Here is an 18762-nt window from a genome sequence, read left to right as displayed (position 1 = left end):
CTAACCATTTTGCGTTATTTCCTGTCCTTTTTTGGTAATTGCAACGCAAAATCAGTTTGCGAGGTTTACTCTACTTTTTTAGTTAAATAAAGGCTTAACATCAATTTATTGTTGCACAAGCATTGAAACTAATTTTCATTTTGTACCTAGAACAATATTCTTCGATTGTGGTAAAAAATGAAAATAGTTAAGGACTGAGCGATAACCGGACCTAAAAGTTTCTCTCGGTGTAGTAGTAGGGATTATTATACGGTCCTTAATAACTTTCGTAGTTTCTTTTCTTTTTTTTTAATTATTATTATTAATATTATCATAACTGATAAATATGGTTCTAGATACAAATCGAGAACGAGTTTTGTCGGTGTGGCCAGAAACTTTAGTATGTATGCACATGTGTTGCTATTTATTTATTTTTTACATTTTATTACGATCGCGTGTACTTTATTCTTTTTCTTCCAAAGCAGTCCCCCGACACTGCTGGTATACCGTGCCATAGTAGTAGTCATCTACTCCAATGCCAAGTCCCGATTGGTTACATGAAGGTTAGAAACATGGAGGCTACACAAGAAGCACGAACTCCATGTAAACAAATAACTGCCTGAAATAAGATGGCACTGGTGTTCCGTACGCACTGAAGAAACCTTCTACGAATCACATTACAAGATCATCGATTAGTCGATCTTGAGTATCCCTGCTACCAATGACATTTCGGTACAGAGGGAATACTAGCGACGCTAGTGGTACAAAAAATAAACCTAATTTGAACGATAAATGTGACAAGTTTTGTCAATTCAACCATTTGAGTTCCGGCTCCTCGTGTAGTCTCCATGGTTAAAAACAACGCAGAGAGCAGGTTTGCGGGAGTCGGGGGGCGTAAATTGAGTCAAAATGAATTCTTAAATTTGAAACTTTCAACTGTGTTAGAATAATTCATTTATACACACGCATAGGTGTAATAGTACATTTTACAATATCGCGACGATATTAAATTTCATCATCAAATGGAAATACTGAATTGACTGACTACTAATGAAACAAAAAAAATCTGTTTCAGTAACTATAAAAAATAGTCATCTGTATAAAATATGCCATCGTAGAATAAAATCTAATGAATTTTCTACATTTTTAACAGTTTTGCTGCGATTTGGAACGGAGCAACGATATCTAAGTTTTCTATTTATATAATCCCAGTATTCCCTATTTTTTTACTACGAAAGGGGATCTTACGAATATGATAATTCGGTAAATACTTAACTTACGACTATCTCGTAATAGTATTATTAAAAAGTATCGATTTTTGGTCGGCCAACCTCCTTATAACAAATCATTGATTCATTGCTGCATAATTAAATTTACGAAACCAACTCTACCGTACACCAGAATCAATTCAGTCGGATTTGTACAAGCGTTCAGTGATTCTGAGACGGCTAATTTTTTTTTTAACAAGTCGTTTGTGTTGGCAATACAGACTCAGCATGCAATATCGCCTCTGAGTGGCCACTACGAACTGAATGTGCGTTGCCAACGTAACCGACTTGTTAAAAAAAAATTAGCCGTCTCAGAATCGCTGATCACGTATGTACTTCCTTGTCTTCCTTTAAGGTCGACGTGCAGTGCACTTGAAGAATAAATTATTGTGGGTCGAGTTTATTGTTGAGAAAAGTGAGGTCTCCGGTGTCCGTTGTTGTAAGGTTATTTCAATTCCGACCATGGCCAAGAGCGGAGGTACAATTAAATTATCCAGCCTACTACCCATATACCTATTACACCTTCTATATTCATGTCAATTACACACACAGCGCGTATTTACATACCTACTTCCTCTTCCTCTAATCAAATTTCGTCTATCTTCCCCCCACCCCACCACCACCACCACCACCATGCCATATAAAATGTATTCCTGTACAAGAGTTTAATATTCTCGTGCAGTAATGACTAATACCGTATTAAAATTACGGTCAAACACTAACCCCCTGCACAAATATCGGTTGTTCTTCGCACGTATATCAATAACAGTTATCGTGGTATATTTCACAGAACATATCTGTAACCCACATATTGCCGGTCCGAATAAGAAGCGTTGGTTGTCATATTTATTTTTTCTTTAATTACATTCCTCTGAAAAATTTCTCTACGCCACCTACGGCCGACCGCGAAACAAGCTCAATCTTCGTAGACGTAACATAACCTAACAATATAAAATTCAAACAGGTTATGTTATGTTTACAAAGATTGGCCCTGTTCCGTAACCGGCTACATACATTGGTCATTCGTACAGTAGAAAAATAAAAACGGGGATTAAGAAGCATAAAAAAGATCCACCATAATTATTGACTTGATGATTTTTCATAGATCTTATAATGAATTCTTATTGCGGTTCAACGTTGTTGGAATTTATGAGACCATAAACACTTTCTTTGTTCTCTCTCTTCTCGCTATCTTTGATCTTATTGTTAAACCTTTTTCGTATTCCTGTATTTCATATTTATGCAATAAACATTTTTCCTTGTCTCTTCTTCTTCTTGTTTAGCAAAAATAAAAGTATTGCTGCAGCAGCAATTGGGTTGCGTCGCATCATTAATTCAAGGCTTTCTGTATAATGATCAGACACAGTATTCGTCTCCGTTGAAGTTGAGTCGAGTCTGAATCTCACCTCGACATACCTTCACGTGCGATGTAATGCTTATACCTACCGGCACTTCGGCGTCGCCGTTGCCGCTTTATCGTATCTTTTCAACAACGACGAGTAACAACAACTAGGCCGGCATGACTAGCTCACTCCTAGAACACGCTGCATCTTATATCCAGTCAACGTACTTGCTCCGCTAAACTCTCCACGAAGCATCTGGGTCAGAACAGAAGTGAACTGAAACCAAGAGAGCAGAGCTGAGTTGAGCAAAACGATCGTGGACTCGCGTGGCTCTGTATTATTTTGTTATTAGTACTTAACAAATTTACAGTAAACATCGCACGATGTATAATACATTTTACATACATGTGTATAATCATGTAAAGAAAGCAGGAACTATAAGTCAAGTGATGAAAGGTGATGCAAACCATATGATCGGGCAAAATACATCTTGAAAATTAGTTACATATAACACTTTCTCTAGTCAATATTAACCATTTCAGCGAATCAAGACAGCTGGTATCGAGGTTTTACAAACATTTATTGCTAATGTGAATAATTACTTTGATTATTGTTCACTTCGTGCAGTCTTCGTTTCGTTGTACAGATTAACAGCGGCATCGTGCCGAGAACGAGTTGTATCAAAATAGTTATTACGGTTGAAACGAAAGACGAATATTATGACACAACATCGTCATTTAAGATGATTGTCGAAAAACAAGGAAATCCCGTGTACACCTATAATGAATGGCAAAACTAGGTATTATTGCAGCCGCCTAAGCTGCGTGTGTTGCACAATAAAAACGCGTATTTAGCTCGTACCTACCCGGTGCTTAACAACGATGACAATGGAACGTATGGTTCAGAGAGGAAAAAATGATAACGTGTATTATACGTAGGAACACGAATAGAGAAAAATCGCGTTCCGCATTCCGACCTCGCGACCCTGAAAAAGACTTGTGCTCAAAGGGCTGTTCTACACACTCTAGAAAGCACATCGAAATCTTCATTGTTGGTTTTTCATATTCTGATGCATATGAATTCGATAATGCAAAGAAAATGCTCGTATACAAACGTCCCTGTCGAGTTTTACGCCATAAACGTGAAAACCAATGTTCGAATAATATTTTAAATAATCCTGCTGAAAAATAAGAAGTGCATAGGAATAAAATCTATCGAAGACTATGGGATCTAGTTAAGTGAGTCTAAACGCGTAAACGTTACAATTGTCTTGTGATGTTTGAAAAAAAAAACGTTCAGAAACTGTTAAAAACGTCTGATTGTAAATGATAATCACTGCCATAATCCTGCTGTTCCTTTTTCACACCGGTGTGGTGATATCTCGCAACGCAATTATACGACGAAATAAAATGCTCGTAAATAGCGTGTAAAGTTATAAGCCTCACGATCAGCCGGACAACGCGACACAATATCCAGGTAAAGAAAAGCGCGAGGCTCTATCCACTCGTTGAAATCTCAAACCGTATGGCTATTTATAAACTGCAAATAGTTGAAAACAGTCGGTTAGAAATCGTTTAAAACAGCATTGAAATCTGATGTAACAAACTCGAAATCGCATTATAAAATCGAGAGTCAAATCCCGGTGTGTAAATTGTACGTTTTAAAATTGTACTATTTTATTGATTGTAGAGTTCGCCTTGAATAACCCTTCTCGGGCTAACCAAGTTAGGAAATCACGGTCACCTAGAAATGACTTGGCATAATTTTGATCAACTGTATAGTAACAGCATGGATCCTATACACTAAGCTTGGTTGAATCTGTCAATTGGCAGCCTTGTTTACAGTGGTGCAGTTGGACGGTAATACAAAGCTGTCCGTGACGGAATGACCAACCTAGTTAGACCTCCGTATTCACTAACGATCTTCAAATGTATATCCACCCTGCAGTCAACGAAAGGCACCGAGATAAGTCGATGGATAGAAAAAATACTCCGATCAGACTGGGATGCGAAATTCCAGAATTTGAACACGAGCAATTAGAAGAGTATACGCGAGGTCCGATTAAGAATTTTTTTCGGCGTAGCCATCATCCGCGTAGCTGGACGAAACTAATTCTTCCAATTTCGGAAGATTGAGAAGATTGAGAAGAAGAAGAAGAAGAAGTCAAAACGTCGATTGATGATCCTAAATTTGGAGACCCTCCAACCTATTTGAGACAGCCGTCACCGTCCAACTATGCGAAAAACGAGCTAGACACTGAGACTCGAAATAAACCGCATCTGCACCATAAAGTATTTAGAGAAGAGTACTTTGACGCATTCCTCAACTGGAGATAGCCAACATGAAAACAAAACAAAAAAACCGAAGAAGTATTTAGAGTTCGTACCAAAGCAGCGAACTTGGAATAGTTGGTAGCGAATGATGCTCGCTTCGAGCATTTGTATCATTCCCACGATCGTTTGATGTGCAACACCCGTTGTTGAATACTGAGGTTAAAAATGCACACGTGCGGATCAACCAATTGGCATCGACGAGAATCCCACCGCTCTGCAGTGAATCGGAACTTTATTGCAATATTCATAAATACGTATAGACATTAGTAGTCGGTGGTACAATTTGACAGTGCAGGATTAAATGTACGTATAAATATGTGGTATTACTTTCGGAAAATCGTTGTGGGAAAACCCAAGGTTCAGGCCGATTCAGGCGACTTCTCCGCGATACAGGATTCGTCGTCGGTGACGTATTGTTTACCACTCGGCCGCAATTAGCGAGAATGGCGCGTCGGAAGCCAACGGGCTGCCGGTGCAAGCTCTTTGGGCATCATGACCGAGCCGTCGCCAAGTCAAGTCGAGTAAACGTCGTAACTCGGTTTGGTACCAGCCGGGAAGCCTGGCACGGCCTGGGTCGGTGCTGCACCACGAGATTCCCCACCATGGACACACGATATTAACGCGCGTCGACCCTTTCATCCGTTCGTTTTGTATCACTGCTACTGCTGCTGTTGCTGCCGCTTTTATGCATCAGGCAGTGCCAGCTATGGAAACTACGCATGCAGGGCTAGGTGTGTTATGCGAGATGCGTCGGTCGTACACTGTTACCTTCCTTCCTTCGTAAAGCCTGCTTCAATCTTATTTCTACTTCGTCCTTATATTACACGCGTCTGCACACGTTATGTTATTTTCAGAGTTGTAAAGTACCTTTTTTTTGTACCTAGGTACGTACAGGGATTCGTTATCGCGTTAACCTTTCGGTTAATTTGTTTTCCGTAAGAAACAAAATGCGTGTTCGATTCTGTACGAATGATGTGACAATTACACCCAATCTCTCACGTCGATTGCATCGACAATCATTTGCACATGATTTGTATGGAATCGAACTAGCATTTTGCTTCGGACCGGAAACAAGTTAGCCTGAAGAGTTAAGCATTAATGAATATTATTGTGCATTGAAGAATTAACTATACTTATACGCGGGTTTGTTATTAGGTACATTTTTTTTATTACTTGTGAACTTTCCAAAAAGCTGGCAATGATAGCAATTGATATTTCGAACCGCGTGTGAGATATCGTTCGTTTGCTTGTAGAACATTGGGATATTCGGTTTGTCAGGTGCAAAGTTTTTTAAGGGCGGTACAACGCGGAATGAATGAAATTTGGTGTATATAGTCGTCTAAATGGTCTTTAGGCAAAATCCCGAAAGCCTAGGGCAGCTCCTCTGAATCTACGTTTGGCCTGTATTACTGCCATTTCGAAAATCTTGCGAGGAGAAGAGTAAGTTGAAGTTTCAATTGAGGTATGTAAATCAAGAGTACCATGAGAAAACTTTTGCCCTTTAGCAAAAGGAAGAAAATTCTATCTTCCATCAAAGCTTGCGGCACTGCAATCAAATTATTCTCTCTAAATCTTACAAATCCATTTTTGGCAAAATTTTATTTCACGTGTAACTCGTTTGTTACATTCTCCATGTTATTTTTACACGGTATATCCCATCACGCTTGTATATCCATCGTAAATGAAGTATCCAAGTACCTGTGTGTAGATACATCTCGAGTACCTGTACCTAGGTACTAAATATGAAGTAAATTTTACAAATGCTGGTTATGTCAGGCTGCAGTGTAGTTTCTGTGTGTATTACAATTTCGTTGAATAGCTTCCTGTGTAAAATGTTGCGGTCGTCAGCTAATGTGACATGAGTCAGTTTGGGAAAATTACAAGTTTGCGAGTACAGGTATACTAATTTTACTAACTGTGTCTTTCTCGGGAAACATTTAAAATTATTTTTTTACTCTTCTAACTAACGATCAAAGGTATACTAACCAACCTGTGATACAAGGTTCAAAGTATCAAAATATGCGCACGTGTCAACTCATCGACTATCAGCAATTGATAATTTCAATTAACACTTCAAAGAACTAAGTTACTATTTACCGGCCAACTAACGATGAACCGAATCCATTCTCGAAACAACCTAATGATTGGTCTAATTCCAATTGCTAGTCATTCGATTATTCCGAACTTACGAGATTCAATACGTTTGACATCAGGTTAACGGTCATTTCATTTCTGTGAAAAACAATAAGCTCGCTTAATTTGTTCGTTTTTCCGAAATCATTATCAATCGCAGCTTAATGATAACTTTACATAATCTTGAGAAATTTTTAGAAGCTCATTCGTTTATTTCATTAATTATTTTCATCCGTCTACGAAATTTTTGGGTTTTATCCTAAATGCAATTAGGCACAATGCCGATTAGACTGATACTGTGAACTCTCTCTCTTTTTATCCCTCCCTCTCTCTGCCCTATCTCCTCCCCATTTCTAAACAGCTTACATCGTATTTCGACAGTGAGTAGTATACATATACCTAGCGATGATTCAGAATTGCATTTTGCATTTTACCTGTAAGTGATCAGTGATTTTACACGGTCAGTTAATTCTTCGTCGCTCGAACATCCTTCAGGGTAAATTTATGTGATATAGTTGTAACAATACTCTTATATGATTCAATCGCTTGTAACTAACCTCAACAGTCCAGACGCAGAAACGAAGAGGATGCGATTCATTTGTTACAGAAGCATTTAAATTCCAATCCTAGTTATCCTAAAATAGTATAAGAAAATTTCTGTGCCCTGTACATAATTGTGGGAGCATTCGCATGATCTCCGTAACACCCAAACACCTTGTTCATGACGTGGTCATCCATCCGCGCGACGACGCGTCGCGTGCACTGCCACGTTGAAAGTAGAATGGATTAGGCACTTGAATGGCTGGATATAGGTAGAACCCGAAGTATCCCGTTATTTACCACAACTTGTACAGTCATAGTACATAGTACATATTATACCACTTCCTATCTCGAGGTTATTCAGTCGGTTTTCCATCTATTTGATTCAGTTGTCATTATTCGATTGGTGTTTAGTTGCAAACTTGCAATCCGTTGAAGACTCCGTCACATTCACGACGGAGCCGTTTTTTATTCTGGAGAAATTCAGCTCTGATATAGTTTCGACTTCGAATGAAGACAGTAATTTTGACTGGATCGATTTTTAAGGAAGAACGTAATTCGGTTTAGATTTCTCTTCAATGATGTGTACTCTATAGCGATCTATGAATATTATACACTGTAAAAAATATTCTAGCGTGGACTTATGTAGAACATGATTTCATGTCATTTCAGCACTATTGTTGTCTATGGTTACACTATATGTTGCTAAATTTCTAAATTGACTCCAAGAGTTAATTTTTTGCAATAGTCCTTACGATGATCATGAATTTCATCGTCGAGCCGCAAGATAATATTAAGAATATATAAGAAATAAAGAAATAAGTATATAAATATACTCCATAATATTCAGTACCCAGTAAGCCGTAAGGATAATCAGTTTCAGTTTATGTGCACGGAGCGAAAGGATTCGATGAATCGGCCACGAAGCGTCATAATGTATGCAAACATTTGATAGTCGGAGAAAACCATTCGCGTCAAGGATGAAATGGTCAAGGTGCTCCTGCATTTTGTCGGAATGTTGTATTTTTTTCACCTCTGTATTTCAGGTTTTTTGCAACTTTATCTCGCGTGCAGATTTTTTTCGATAAGCTGAAATGCATGAGTACAGGTTTTTATTACGCGTGCAAAAAATCGATTAGTAACATATGTTAATCAACAGCGAGGTTCAATTTAATTACGATATTAATTGTTTTATGGTGGCTTCTTTTCTCGAAGGCTATTCGAAAGAAATATTTCCTTGGAAATATGTAACTCGCGTTACATGTATATCCGTTTAGTATATTATGTAGAATATGAAGAATAGTTTTTGCGTGTAAACAAAAATTGTCATTTCGCAAGAGTTTGATACACCTTGACGGACTCTTTAATGTATATCGAGTTGGCTCTACACGTGTACATATAACGATAATTTATTTCACTATGCCGCCAATTATCAATACATGATTTGCTCAATCGTATCCTAAGGTCAAACCTCACGATCGAATAGAAGTGACTCGTTAAACGTCATCGTACAATGTATGAACGTACATACATGTATTATACGAAAATGCAAAATTGCGTTATCTCGACGACGAAACGAAGGCGAATCTGCGTCTACCCAATGATGATAAATTCTTTTGTCCACACTTGAAAGTAACTTACATGTCTGCGAAATGAAAAAATAAAATAATCGAAATCCGAGACCATTGTAGGTATTAAATACTCGACTGTAAAAAAAATCCAATTTTTTTCATCATTCCTGAAACGTACTAATTTAATGAAGATTTGACAATTAACATGGCATATGGTATGGGGAAAAAGAAAACACACCAGCAAGCTTGTGTTGGATTTGATTTAAAATTGAATTGATGGGTACAGTGATTAAATTGTATGAATTCTATATTAGAGATCAAGGACGTATAATTCACGAAATTTGATACGAGTATAATGAAAATTGATGGACAATTGTATTAGACAAAAGGGAAGGAAATTTTGCAGTGGTTTTACGAAATAATGCAGATAATACGCATTCGACTGTTCAATATAATTATCCTGGAATTATACACATACCTATATTTACTATCGTCATGAATCAACTGTATTCTCAAAATTTAATTTCAATTTAATTTTAATTATATTTTCATTTCGCAACTTTGTCGTTTCAGATGCAATCAGTTGTCCCGACGGCACCTTCCAGTGTCCGGAAGGAAAATGTATTCCGTCATTTCTGGTGTGCAACTACCTGAAGGATTGTGAAAATGGAGAAGACGAACATCAGTCGTGTCGTAAGTATGAAATTGGTTCCCAACATTTTTCATAATGAAAGGCACGCGTGTCTGTTATAACTGAATTCGATCGAATTGCTACATCGATCAGTTAAACAAGTATAACATAGTTACCTATAATCACGGATATGTGTACATACAAACATGTATTATTCTATGCATGTGTATGTAGAGGTAGCACGGACACGAAACCTTGACGGTACTCATTGAACCTTAAATCCTGAAGGCAATTTTACCATACAGATGTTTTATATGGTATATCGTATGTATAGGTGCCCCTGAAAATTGATTGTCATATCCTTGAACTACACACACCGATTTATTCTACTTTTCATCTCTTCGCTTTTTATTACTTTTTTTTACAAATTTTTATACTTTGCTGTCGAAAACCCGTGGCATTAATATTCGTGCTTGTTTATAATCCTTCGATTTGAAAACTGGTATTAGTTTTCCAATTTCGCACTTGTGTTCGGCTTCTATTGTAATTAAAGAAAGAAAAAAAATCGGGAAATTTTTAAGGGGTCCGTAACTGTGACGTCCTTGTCGAGATACGGTTTTCAAATTATCCAAACTATCTTGCAATAATTAATCTTATTGTTAGATCCCGAAAATAATGATGTAAGCGTACATACTGGGTGTAAAAAAAATAAGGATTATAGATTATACCATGCACAATTGAATATTAATTCCTTATACCCGAATCTTTATCATCATTATTATTATAATACATTATATACCTGTGCATAATATAATATAATACTTCTTAAGACTATTTTTTTTTAAGAATACTTGAATCTCTTGCCCTCTTGTTTCTTTTTGTAACGTAAATATAAAACAAAAAACGTTTTTTCCATTCGACGCATTAGAAGCAACCTTTTTTTGGTAATTTGAAATGATTATTATAGTGATTCGATTTTTACAAACACTCGTTCAGACTAGCGAGGATGTTGCATGTCCGTATATTGTCACACACACACGCACGAGCATGCAAGCACGGACACACACAAAACTATTTGCGTTATCGCGCGTTGACAATTATTCATGACTATAGCATGGAAGTAACGGTAAGTTGGAATGTCCAGTTATTTATATGCCTTTGACACAGGTGTAGAAGAGCTTGGCGAAACCGGGGAATATGTCTTACACATTGGAATATAATATGTATACATATAATACCTACATATTATATAGCAGTATATAAGGTGTCTTACAGTGGAGACGCAGCACGATTATACGCGTATTAATCGGGTAGAATTCGATCTACATCTGTATGACATTTCGACTCGTATAAATTTCTTTAACTTACTGCTGAATCGACGAAATTAAATTTTATGAAATTCGGAAATATGAAATTACTTCATTCAAATTAATGGTATGTACTAAATTTACTTGCCAATCAGAGTTTACTTCTTTTTTTCTCTTGGTGTCACAAACTGTGGTGCTTAGGAAGCGTGTATAAACCAAGTTCATTCGGTTCATTTAGGAAGTACGGGGGGATTAGTGATATTCAATTTTGAAATATATTCAAAATAGAACCACGTTGGTTATGAACGTTCCATTAGCTATAGTAATACCGTATGTACGAGGTATACCTATGTAACAGAAAATTGAGAGAAATAACTGCATGAATGATGAACAACATCAATTTTTCGTGTTTATCAGGTAGCAAAATTTCGTGTTTATCCCAAAGATTGCGTCTGATACCAAATATTTTAGGAAAACACAAGTTTTCACATGATTTTCAACCCTTTGAGTCTCGCATTATTGTGCTGACAATGAGTCAACTGATATAACCAAATAGTATTCAAAGGTTTTTGGGGTGGTTGATTACGAATCTGAAATCAGATTTCTAAAATTCAAGATGGTGGATCAATATTGTGAAGGAAAATTACAAATTTGATTTAATACGGTCAAAAACTATGCAAGTGTTTTGGGTTGCTGATTGGATTTTCAAAATGTTCAGGAGGGAAATTAATTATTCCTTCAATTTTCACGATTTATTCCAATCAATTTGTTTTAGCAATAATGACTTACATTATAACGCAATAATTACTGTCTAGTATTGTAAATCTATTAGTATACTATCAAAAATAATAAAAACAACTGCAAACAAATATGTTGAAAAGCACTCTAAATATACAAAGAATGGATATAAAATAAGTGGTAGGAATACTTACCACTATGACTGAAAGGGTTAAAAATCTTATAATATTTCACATCATGGAATTTTGAAAAAATTCCAAAAGATTTCATGGATTTCGAGAGATTTTTTGTGATCTCGGAATGTTTCGATAATTGGCGTAGATATACCAGATTTTCAAGGTTATTTTATCCCCCACGAAAATCACTAATCAAATAAAAAATAGGTACTCGAATGAATGAAAATGTTTTTTTCTATTTCGACGAGACATCATCAGCAATATTATGATTCAAATTCACCGGCAATAATATTTTTGTATACATATATCACTCTTTTGTTAACGTTTCTTTTTCTTTTTATATGCACTTACAAATACATTCGTGTCGAGGTCAATTATTTTACATCGGGTATGTCCTGTATACCTATGTAAAAGAACTACAATACAATATGTATTATAGTATATATGCGGTAAGCCCCACAATGAGAAGAATATATCGTTTGGATAAACCAAAGTTATGTTACCGCGATGTTTTTTTTTTCTAATTTTTTTCTAAGGAGAATTTAAACAGTAAGTTTATTTCCTTGTGTTTTCATTAGACAAAAAAAAAAAGATCTCATAACTTTACCTACGTAGCTCTCAATGCTTTGTATAAAAATGAACAGATTTATAGGTAGTATAATTATCATTTGAAAATTGGGGGACTACGTTTTTCGTCTCAACTTCCAATTTTCTTTATTTGCTTTCACTTTTCAGACCGATTATAAATAATAATTAAAAGTTATAGTCATTGAATAAGGGAAAAACGATTATATGTAGGTATTTTAACGAATTGTAACTGATTGGAATGAAATTTTATTCTCCTCAGCGCCACCCGAGTGCGATTTGGGGCAGATTTCGTGCCGCCAATACGTCTTCAATAAGACATATTGCATACCACCCTACCAAAGATGCGACATGACGGTAGATTGTGTCGATGGAACGGACGAAGCTGACTGCAGTAAGTGACAATGATTACATTACACATAATACTGCATATTCAATAATTTATTACAGGTATCTTGAAATAAAAAATTGGCAATGCAGTGTTTTTTTTTTTTTTTTTCCATATTACAGTATACATTTGACTCATTGTCAATGTATGTGAGTGGGTCTCGAGTTCTTTTTAGATCTGACAATTCTGATTCACTGTTGATTTTGTATATATTTTATTATTGATTTTTAAATTTAGATTGTTCGTCAATTTTTAAAGAATCAAAAAATGTGTGAGTATAGCGAATATGACGAATTACGCATTTAAAAATTTGGTCTCATGATTATTCACATAATTCTTGCCAAGTTTAAACATCTATATTTGTACATAGATTCTTTCAATTCTTTTCTAATTTGCCACTGCGACGATATTTCGGGAGATTATCAAATTAGCTCACTGATTTTTTTTATACCATCCTCTAAACTTCGAATAATTGACTAACTGAATTTTCATCCAAATTTTGTTGCGCTCGGGTTAAGAACTTCGACCTCATAAAACTTTGACAGCCATAACCTTCCCAATGATCTCTGCAGTTGTTTCCTTTGAATGCTTAATGATGTGATTTTGGAGGCAAAACCTAGAATGGACCTTACCGCAATAAATTTTATTACCAAACTTCTTCTTTTCCCTTCAAAGCTTTGAATTTTTTCTCCAATTCAGTAAGCTGCCATTAATAGTAACAACAAAAATATCAACAATAACAACAACAACAACAACAACAACAACAACAACAACAACAATAATAATAATGCTGAAAAATCTCAAATATTCCCATGATATAATCAAGTTTGATTGTGTAGGTAAATATAGTTTCATGAAAAATTTTAGGAAATATTCGAGGTTGTTTTTATTCAAACGCGAATATTCACGACAATAATAATCTCCGGAACACGGAGCAAATTATATCAAGCACCCTGTGAAACTTTTTTCTTTATACTACGTACTAGCAGCCCATTGCCACTCCACCCGCGAATATTTTCAAATGCTTCTAGTAACAAAACTATTAGACATAGCCATATGCTCTTCCGGACTTTTTTTTTGTAGAGCTCACCGAGCCCTTGAAAACTCTTTAACATAACTTTCCTCTATCCGTAAGAGTTTAATCAGCGTTCGCATAAATGTGTCATCTCGTTCCGACTTGGTCTACAAATACCGTTATATCTCCAAAACTATGGATCTCGTTGTAACGAAATATAGCCTAAAACCTGGCCAGACGATCTGTCTATCTACAAAATAACAAGAAAAGAAATAGTCATAATCGGTTTAGTACTTTTGGAGTTATACGTGAACATACGGACAGACAGCCAGACAGACAGAGAGACGTTGAGTTTTATATACCGATAGTTCTTCTTGAAAAGACTGCTTGACAGTTGCAACTTGTATAGTCTATAAACATAGCCTACTTCGTGAAAATGTTACCAGCATAATAGGCAGCTTTTACCTGCTCTAAGGTAGGCAGAGTGACCGACGCATAGTGTGGATCGCGGCGAATTTCCTTGTCGAATTTTTTCCTTCGTTTCATCCACTTCCTTGTGCGAGAACGGCGGTGCGAATCTGTCTAGGAAATTTTTTCAATCGTAACTTGAATGTAAGGCTGTGTTCGTGAATTGACTGACAGTGCTGAAAATTCCCTAGGACAGAGTCAAAGCTATTCACGAACTTGGAAGCGCAAAAGAGATGAAAGATTGCTGACAGTACTGTCAGTCAATTTTTGAACACGGCCTAAGTGTATGTCCCTATCTCAGCCATTGCTAACGTAGATCGCTTATAATGTTTATTATGAATAATAATGAAATAAATAAAATTACTTCACATCAAACATGGCCGATCGGAACTACCGACTTGTTGAATATTCACCGCTTTTACGATTTCAGAATTTCTTTCGCTTCCGACAGGGAGATAGAGACTTATAAAAGCACACGTTATCAGGGAAAACCTATACCATCAGTTAGCTTTTCGTAAATAAGGTGACAGGAGCTCGTTCGTAATCCACAAGAAGACTGTGTTCATTGATCCGATCTAACGGAACAAGCCAATGAAATCACCGGCCTTAGTTCCACGTTGAATGCCAGAAGCGCTATAAGTGCTTATCACGTAACGAAATTAATTGTTCAGAGGTTATGGTTGACTGTCACTTGTCAACCAGTCGATTCTAGGGAATTTGTTTTTATCAGCGAAGGCTTGCCTAGACTGCAAGCACGCATGTCAGCCAATCAAAATTTAGCAAGTTTTTAAAAAGAACTCTCGGTATGTAGAGAAGAGAAGAGATACGCATACGTGATTGACGCACATTTGCAATTTTACGCTGGGTGGCTGTAGCACATTTTCACGCTTTCTTAAGTTCTGAATCGATTTAAATTTGTACCTGAATAACGATGTCGCGTCCCTCCGTTGTGAGGTATGTAGAACGAATTACACATTATCCTGATTGTATACTTATGTATTGTATATGCTCTGTTATGTATATTGATGCCTCGCACCTGCAATAACTGTTCGAATAATATGGATATTGTTACGACGACCGTTATCGAACCGCTGAAAGTTAATGTCGTAATCGACAGATGTGACATTTATAATTATGTATACATTTTCGTAAACCTGTATACTATAAGCTATTTCTCATCATTTGCTAAAATGTATTAAAAATTGAAAGAAATTGCAAAACACGTATATTTTCGCTCAATACGACGCTTTAAATTTTATTATAGTTAGTATTGTTTTTTCTCGTTCTCTTTCTCAACTTCATTTAATTTTCGATAATGTCCGAAACTAGTAAACAATGCATCAACAGATCCTGAGCTTTGATAATTGTGGAATAATAAATAAAACGTAAGTATGAAATTATGGAAAACTTCATATAAATTAGATTTCTTGTTGAAAAATTTGACAGAATCTATGAAAATAATAATTAATACTTTAATAAGATTAATAATATTTATCACAACTGCTTGCATATTACTTGCGACAAATATACCAGCTATGTTTGCTGAATAACAGCTCCTGCAGAATTTTTATATGTCATGCAGTATTTTATTAAAGTTTTTAATTGTAATATATTCAGTGCTAGCTTCTTTGTTATTCAAACTAATTGCAGTTAGTATACGTTAAAAGAATTCGTTCAAGAATGGGTGTACACAGATGCTGTCAAGAGCAGATGTTATTATTCTCGCTATATAATATATGATCTTTTTCTCTTCGTTTCTCTTTGTATTATTGTGTCTTTGTCTTTTTTTTCTAAACTTACAGACTAAATGTAGCTCTTTATTTATTCCCTTATTTTTCTTATTTTTCACAGTGCATTTTGTACACAGATTGTCAACCTTCATCATCTGTTTTCGTCTAGACCGAGATTTATTATAATTGAGTATTTGAATGAAATTTTTTTATTTCATATTCTTGTAGATTGGAAAAAAATATTTTGGACGTATTTTTTATTTTTTCCAATGAATCAAAATTGCCATTAATATAACAGATTGAAAACTATAACATTGTGACGTCACCCATGATAAGATATATCTATATATATTAAAATCAGTGAAATTTAATCACATATAACATGAAAAATTATCATTTTTAACGAAAAACAAAAAATACGTCCTCATTATTTTGTCTTGCACTGCATTATGCACCCCTAAAAATGGAAAAAAAAATTTCATTCAAATACTCAATTACGCTCCCATTCCGGATTTATTATAATTACATTCGTATATAATACGTATACATGCTGATGCATCAATGTGCAAATCCTTAAGTTTGAAATACAGAAATAGAGTGATATGAGAAAAACTATTTACCTGGTTGCTGAAATTTTTAATCAACTACTGCTGCTATTGAAAATGCTTAGTTCTTAACGATAACTAAAGAAATGGTAAAAACTCGGAATTCAAATCATCAAGCACCAGGTAATAAATTCTATGCAGATAGCACAACCAATTATTTTTTTACCTCGTATATTATTCTCATTTCATGGGAAATAAAAAAAAAAAAAAAGACAGACAGAACTCAATTCTACTTTATGCTCCAGCAACGTTAATTGAACGTTTTCACCCACAAATTAATTACGTAAACTCATGATCCATAGTTTTCAAAGCATCATCTTAATTATACTGTTGTATGTCTCTTTGTAATATCAGTGTTGATGTAAGATTTTTCTTTCCTGCATCTATCTGCAGACTGATGTATCAAATTGATGACAATTTTTCAGTCTGCCAAACCTAGTCACCTGATTTTGTAAAATTGAATATTAATCTGTTGAAAAAAAAAAGTTTTTACGTAGTTGTTTTTAATTCTATTTTTGGTTGGATTCCAAAACGATTTGACAATCATTGGTCTTCATGTTCCTTTTCACCATCCTTCCTCTATTAATTCCTCTTTCAGAAAAGTTATATCAATTCTTGAGGTAAATGGATTTTTTTTTTATCACAGTGCCATTTCTCTCCTTTCCTCAGTTTTTCATTTCTCCTATTTTTAATTTGATGTAATTTGATAGAGGATTTTTTTTTTTTTTTTTTTTCCTATTTCATAATTACAGCTTACAGAAAATGTCAACCGGACGACTTCAGGTGCGGCGGAACAACTGCTGGCCCTTGCTTACCAAAGGAAAAAAGATGCAACGGTTACCTTGATTGCAGAAATGGAAAAGATGAAGAAGGCTGCTTGATTGGATCCAGACCGTGCAGACTCGATCAGTTCAGGTGCAATACTACTCAACGATGTATTGATCTGAGCTTGAAGTGTAATCACAGAGACGACTGTAGTGAGAAGTGTACAGAGGAACACTGTCGTGACAACAGCGACGAGGAACACTGTAGTAAGTGGATAAATAATTTTCACTTGATTTGTGCGTCAAGATTTTCTTCATTTCAATTCTTATGAGTATTCAATGTCTGAACTTGGTAAAAAAATATAATTAAATATTTTCTAGCCTTTCCTTCATGCCTCAACAATCAGTTTCGATGTGCCAATGCACTCTGTATTCCTAGTGCTTATCGCTGCGATGGACACATGGACTGTTCAGATAGATCGGACGAGACAAATTGCACTGCAACGGTCTGTCCAGGTAACAAATTCTTGTGCCCAAAGGGTACCTCCAGAGGTACGCCACTCTGCATTAACAAATCTCAACTCTGCGATGGTAAACGAGATTGCGAAGATGGTGCTGACGAGGAAACCGCTTGTTGTACGTAATAATTAAATTTAATACAGCATACAATAGTATTATTAAATGATCGAGAAATCTGAAAAAATTGATAACTCTTACAGCTACCAGTCTCTGTGGCTCCTTGGGTTGTCAATATAAGTGCCAAGCTTCCCCATCAGGAGGTGTTTGCTTTTGCCCTGAAGGCTACGTTGTTGCTAATGATTCCCGCACCTGCTTAGGTATGTGTGCAAAACTTTTTTAAGATTGTATGTTTAAAAATAGACAGGTGAAAAGAGGCGTGAAAATTAGAAATTTATATCTGAACAACCAATTATTTATGTGATTTGGGAGTTTTGTTCTCATTCAAAACCTCCTTCATTTACATAATTTTTTTACTAGAATCAATCAAGAAATAGCATGGTTATTGACCTAATAACGTCCAACATTTCACTCTGGCATCCTTTGCATCTCCATGATATCATCAAAACAGCTTAACAGATTACTCAAAATTTGGAGACAGTATTTTTAGATATTTTCCTTTCTCGCCACAATGCCACTTTTGAAAAAATATTACACTTTTCTTGTCAACGA

At 35.6% G+C, this 18762-nt stretch overlaps 1 protein-coding gene across 2 annotated transcripts in view; it reads left to right on the top strand.

Moving 5' to 3' along the window:
• mgl (low-density lipoprotein receptor-related protein megalin) overlaps positions 1 to 18762 on the top strand; it is a 59765-nt gene that overhangs the window by 17612 nt on the left and 23391 nt on the right. For both annotated transcript variants that reach the window (XM_046615593.2, XM_046615592.2), the window contains exons 2-6: positions 9741 to 9860; positions 12867 to 12998; positions 17563 to 17841; positions 17956 to 18210; positions 18294 to 18410. In XM_046615593.2, the coding sequence (XP_046471549.1) occupies positions 9741 to 9860; positions 12867 to 12998; positions 17563 to 17841; positions 17956 to 18210; positions 18294 to 18410 (903 nt within the window). The remainder of the gene's footprint in view (positions 1 to 9740; positions 9861 to 12866; positions 12999 to 17562; positions 17842 to 17955; positions 18211 to 18293; positions 18411 to 18762) is intronic.

The sequence above is a fragment of the Neodiprion pinetum genome, chromosome 3 (genome assembly GCF_021155775.2).
Source record: "Neodiprion pinetum isolate iyNeoPine1 chromosome 3, iyNeoPine1.2, whole genome shotgun sequence".
NCBI lineage: Eukaryota > Metazoa > Arthropoda > Insecta > Hymenoptera > Diprionidae > Neodiprion > Neodiprion pinetum.
The sequence above is the reverse complement of the archived record's forward strand: the minus strand, read 5'-3'. Positions and strand labels throughout refer to the sequence as shown.